Source organism: Octodon degus, unplaced genomic scaffold (genome assembly GCF_000260255.1).
Source record: "Octodon degus isolate 3935 unplaced genomic scaffold, OctDeg1.0 scaffold00189, whole genome shotgun sequence".
In the NCBI taxonomy this organism is placed as follows: domain Eukaryota; kingdom Metazoa; phylum Chordata; class Mammalia; order Rodentia; family Octodontidae; genus Octodon; species Octodon degus.
Window position 1 is genome coordinate 3,195,182 of NW_004524765.1, and position 5,665 is coordinate 3,200,846.

A 5,665-nucleotide genomic window follows, 5' to 3' on the forward strand; every position below is an offset into this window, starting at 1 on the left:
TTTTGTGTGTACCTTTGTGTTTCTGTTTACAGATACAATGTGACACTCTTACAATGCTGTGTTAGCATAACAAGGTATTCCTAAGTGAGAGTTATGCAGTGTTGTTAAAAACATCGTTTGAGTCGCCACTTCAGTTTTTCATTCATAAATTCTGGCCTAGGTAATTGCTCATACAGCCTCTGAATCTCCTGATTCTGACCAAGCCAAACACTTGGCAACTAAATACCATATGGACTTGCTCAGAGGTTGTCGAATCGGTTAGCATTTTTTTAATTAATAATTTTAAAGTTTCTAAAGGAGGGAAAATATATTTATGCAGGATAGCTTGGATAACTGTACTGCTGATTTTTGCTAGCCTATTGAAAGTAGTAAATGCTTAATTTTTTCTTTTACTTCTTTTTAGTTTCTTATAATTTTTTTAAACCAATTTTGCATGTTTGCATCTGGTAATCTAAACAACTGATTTGGGGCTGGGGAGATAGCTCAGTGGAAAAAGTGCTTGTTTGGTAAATACAAGGTCGTGAGTTCAATCCCAGGGTAGCACAAAAAAAAAAAAAAAAAAAAAAAAAAACAACAAACCAAAAAAACCCACCAAAAAACCCAAAAAACCAAAATCCAACTGATTTGAAGATAACATGTAACAAAACAACCATTATTGTATCCCTACTATCGTTTATCATTTTTGTAGTCTCTTTTATGCCCGCTCTTTTAAAAAGAGGGCGGGGGAGAGTAGTCTGAATTGGGTTATGAGGCCCCGGGGGTGCCTCACCTCAGCCATTGAACTCACTGCGCCGGCCGTGAGTCTGTTCCAAGCTCCGGCTAAGGGGGCATCCGCCAGGTCCTCCGCGGGAGGCCCGGGCTTCTCCTGCCCAGTCTACCCTCGCGCGGAGCCCCGCTCTCTGGGAACTCACCTCCCCGCGCTCAGGGAGGGCCCTGTTAGGGCCGCCGTTGGCCCTAGTCTCAGACCTTCCCAAGGGACGCGCTACAGAGTGACGTGACGCACTCAGCTCGTAGCCCCACTGATGAGCTTCCCTCCACCCTATGAAGGAAGTTAGTCACAAACGCAAATTATAAGAGGTCCAAAGCTCAGTGTACTCTATGGTTAGGGTGACTTCCCACAATACATAGCGATATGCAGATTTCTTCCCCAGTCTGGCCCGCTGGGCCCTCCCTAGAGCGCATGCGCTGCAAGTCCACGGCGGAGCACCGGGCGGGCGATCCCGGAGCGGGTTGATGACGTCAGCGTTTGAACTCCATGGCGGCGAGACGGCGGGCGGGGAGCGGCCGGCGGAAGCCAGGTTTGCAGCTTCTTAGGGGCTGGAGGTTGGGCCCTGAAGTGGGGAAAAGAACGCTCCCTCTTCCAGCTCCTCATCCCCAGTCCCGTGTCTTAAACTAGTTGTAGCGTTAAGCTTTGGAGTTTCGTTTTCCATATTACTGTTCTTTAATTCAGAAAGGCTTGTGGCACTGTAAAAGCCACAATAGTACCAGTATTGTTAATGCTAAATATTATTCGTTTAAAAGTTAATTGTAAATCTCATTATTTTATATATCACCGAGAAAGAATAAATACTTCTAGTTGAGCGTGATTCAATACTTTTTTTTTTTTTTTTAAATGAATTTAGGGCAGGGTCTACAGGGTCTCACCACACAGATTGGACCCGTAGTAATTCTCCTCTTTTCAGCCTCTCGAGTGCTGGGATTATAGGCATCTGCCCCCACACCCAGTCTCAGTTGGCATCTCAGTTGCCGGCACTGCACCCTCGGGGGATCAAACCCCAACCCCTGCAGTCTGCCCAAGCTGGTGCTTTAGTCTGCTTTTAGGCTGGCCCTAAGTATGATTCAATACTTTTGTATCATCCGATGTAGGATAATCGTAGTTTCAGACAGGTTCAAATCCTAGAATTGTTGAGATACAGTACCCATAGGTCCTAGTACTCTTAATAGGCTCAACCTATAAATTAGGATATTGCTGTTCTTTGGATTTTATAGTTGGGCCATTGAGGCACAAGTGGATTATATAATTTCTCTGTTTCCATAGTTGCTTCAAGTTTAGGATTAGACTGTAGAACTCTTTGCACACCATTATTTCATACACCGTGGGCAGAACTGCAAAGGTATGGCAGGGCAGCATAAATAGGTACAAAGGATCAACAGGCTACAGAACTCATGCCTCGGGCTATGAGTATACAAAAGCTCTGGAGTTCATTTTATTTTATTTGGGTTGAATAGCTATTTAGGAAGGATTACTTGGAACAGTTCACAAAACCAGTGGTGTGGCAGCTAGTATTGTTTCATTGTACATTTACAAACCCACCTTATTAAATTATATCTGTAAAAGCCTCCCCATGAGGAATGTAGCTCCTTAATGTAGCACATGCAAGGTCCTGAGTTCAGAAGTGAGCATCACACACAAGTATTCTTACATTTGCCAGCTAATCCCAGCTATTTAAAAGAGTGAGTCCGGGGAGATGGCTCAGTAGAATTAAGCATTTCCCTGGCAAGCATACGGGCCTGAGTTCAATCCCTGGTTCTGCCAAAAAAAAAGAGTAGGACAGGAGGATCACTAATGTGGGGCCAGATTGCGCAAATTAGCAAGATTGTGTCTCAAAATTTAAAAAAAGGAGAAAAAGTGACGAGATACAGCTCAGTTATATACCATTTGCCTAGCAAGCATGATGTGCCTACCCTCCCCTTTAAAAAAAAAAAAAAAGAATCATATTTATTCTGGACTCCCTTTCTTTATCTGCTCATTGTTCTTGCTTTTATCTTCTACAGTATTAAATGAAACCAAGAGAGAGAATGGCTCTACAGCTACAGAAGACTCACCTCCTGCAAAGAAAACTCGCAAATGCAGGAGACAGGGAGTGAAGGAGCCCATAGGTGGAGGAAAGGCTGATAAAGGTAGGACAGAAGATATACAAGGTAGGAAGCCAAGGAGGACATGGGCCAGCAAAAGGGTCTTTTTCTTTTTAGGAAGGGTCTACAGGGTGTACAGGGTCTCACTATTGGATCAGACTCATAGTGATCTGCCTGTTCACAGCCTTCCAAGAGCTTGGATTATAGGCATGTGCCACCTTGCTCAGTCTCAATTGCTGTTTCAGTGCTCCCCAGGGACAGGGCCAGCACAGCAGGCCCAGGGATTGAACCCCTGCCCCTGTGTCTGTTTGCAGGCACTTTAATCCACTGAGCTATTTGGCTGGCCCTTCAAGGGGTCCTGTTAAAATAGTGATATCTTGTTGTTTCAGATCTTATTTCTTTCTGCCCTGACTATATAATTAATTTTCTATGCTTTGTGTATTCCACAGAATTTAGTTACTGGTTTTTGGCTTTTTTTTTTTTTTTTTTTTGGTCTTTTTGAAACTAGGTCTCACTATGCAGTTCAGGCTGGCCTTAAGCTCACTTTGTAGCCCAGACTGGTCTCAAACTTGCAACAATCCTCCTGCCTCTACCTCCTGAGTGCTGGAATTACAGGCATAAGCCCCAACACCTGGTACTGAGAGCTTCTTTTGATTGCCATATAAGTAATTTATTACGTATTAATCTTTTCTCAGAATCTGTGAATTCATTGCTGTTAAAAGGCAAAGCTCCTGTGGATCAGGAGTGTACAGCCAAGTTGGGAAAGGTGAGAAACTATGAAACCTATTCTAGGTCCATTGCTTTCCCTGAGAACAGTGTTTTTTGTTGTTAGGATTCTTGTCTGAGATGTTGCTAATACGCATTTTAGGAAATCCACTCTAAAATTTTGACCAAGAGAGGTGAAAATGGGTAGGATTTGGGATTAATAATCATAGGGGTTAACAAAGTTACTTTTTGCAGCTGTCGTCAGATTTAGACACCTCATTCTCTTTTTTCAGCCAGCCAGAAAATTACATTATTAGAACGGTCTTGTTCTAATGAGAGACTGCCTTGTAATGCCATGTTACTAATGAATAGGGAGAGGATTTGAAGTATATAGTAAAAAATCTGCTTTTTCCTTTGAGTAAGTTTCTTTTGAGTTAGAATCTTGTTTTTGTAATTAGAAAAAAGTAGCATGTTTTCATTGTAATAATAACAGACTGCTGAATACGCATTTCCCTTTCTCCTAGAATGTAGATGATGGTGCTAGAGAAACAACCTTGAGCCATAAGATTTAAAGCCTCATTTTGGAACTCAGGACTGAAAGCATACTGATATTACTTACCTTTTGTCTTTTTTTTCTCCAGGCTCATGTGTACTGTGAGGGAAATGATGTCTATGATGTCATGCTAAATCAAGTAAGATGAAGAGCCAGTCTGTGTATGACTCTTTTTTCTCGATCATTATTCATATTAGAGCATCCCAGTACCTGGGTCATTAATTCTCAAGTCCCTTGTAGTGTTTTAACCTCTACTGGTTACTCTTCTAAAGACTATTTAGCCCTAATGCACTAATAGTGAAGTCTTCTGAAAAACAGATCTTTTTGTTTTTTCTTTCAAACTTTGTCTTTCATTCTGTATGTCCTTTTGCATGTTTTTAAATAGATTGTTGGTTTTTCTTTTACTAGCTTCCAGTGACTTTAACAGGAAGAATAGCTTTTTTAAAAAATGTATTTGGTTGTTACAGGATCTCACTGCACAACTCAGAGTTCTAGTGATCTTCCTGTTTTTAGCTTCCACAGTGCTGGATTACAGATGTATGGTACCATGCCTGGACTCGATTTTAGCTCAGCACACCCTGAAGTCTGGGTCAGCATGGCATGTGGTGCTGGACATCGAACCCCTAAGCAGGCACTTAGTCTGCTGAGGTATCTTGCTGGCATTCTCATAGTATACTTAAAATAAATTTTTTTTAACTTTTTATTTATTTATTTGGTACAAGGTCTTGCTGTGCAGCTCAGACTTGTAGTGATCCTCCTGTCTCGGCCTCCCCAGCATTCAGATTACAAGTATGTGCCACCATGCCCAGTTTCGGTAGCCAGCATGACCAGCATGGCATACCATACTAGGAACTGAGCCTGGGTCCTTGAGCTTGGCAGGCAGGCACTTAGACTGCCAAACCATCTCCCCAGCCATATAGTACAGTTTTCACTCATGTTGAAGTCTTATGTTTGTAGGTAGTTAAGTTTATTGTTTTTCTTTTTAAAGTTTTTCCCATTTATTTTTGAGTAGGTAATATGTTTGCTTGAGTAATATTTCCTAGGTATCATATTTAAATTTGTTGATCCAACATATGTAATTTTTTTGATCTTTAGAATCTTATTTTTTAAAATTTTTAAAAATTTTATTGAGAAACAAATAGCAATGAGACAGTTTCAAAACCAATTACTAGCACAGTTTCAATAATTAATACATTGCATATTGTTGTCTTAGTGGTTATTCATTGCACAAGATGCAGACATGATATCCTGTCCACAAACATTATTCGAACAAATCTCTTTTCATTGCATTAAGAGAATGCAGCTGTATATCTATCCTGTTTTGAATGTACAGCTATAAAATGATTGTTCGTTTGTATCTCCCTTTTTTGTTTAGTTCTGTCGGGGCAGGGTATTCCATTATCATTTAAATATTGCAGGTGCATGAATTCAGCAAACTTCCAATATAGTCCAGTAGTCCATAATACTAATGGGTTTTCTGTAGGACTGGCAATGTCAGAAGTTTTTGACTTGAGCCTTTTACAGCTCAGCATATTAATATGGCTTTACTTT

General features: G+C 40.9%; 1 protein-coding gene across 2 annotated transcripts in view; it reads left to right on the forward strand.

Annotated features, from left to right (window-relative positions):
* The first annotated feature begins 1,211 nt into the window (after nucleotides 1–1,211).
* Parp2 (poly(ADP-ribose) polymerase 2) overlaps nucleotides 1,212–5,665 on the forward strand; it is a 19,750-nt gene continuing 15,296 nt past the window's right edge. Inside the window, exons 1-4 of one of the 2 annotated variants that reach the window (XM_004644011.2) lie at nucleotides 1,212–1,298; nucleotides 2,776–2,922; nucleotides 3,552–3,622; nucleotides 4,203–4,253. In XM_004644011.2, coding sequence (XP_004644068.1) covers nucleotides 1,256–1,298; nucleotides 2,776–2,922; nucleotides 3,552–3,622; nucleotides 4,203–4,253 — 312 coding nt within the window. In that variant the 5' untranslated portion in view covers nucleotides 1,212–1,255. The remainder of the gene's footprint in view (nucleotides 1,299–2,775; nucleotides 2,923–3,551; nucleotides 3,623–4,202; nucleotides 4,254–5,665) is intronic. The other variant, XM_023704128.1, reaches the window with a different exon arrangement.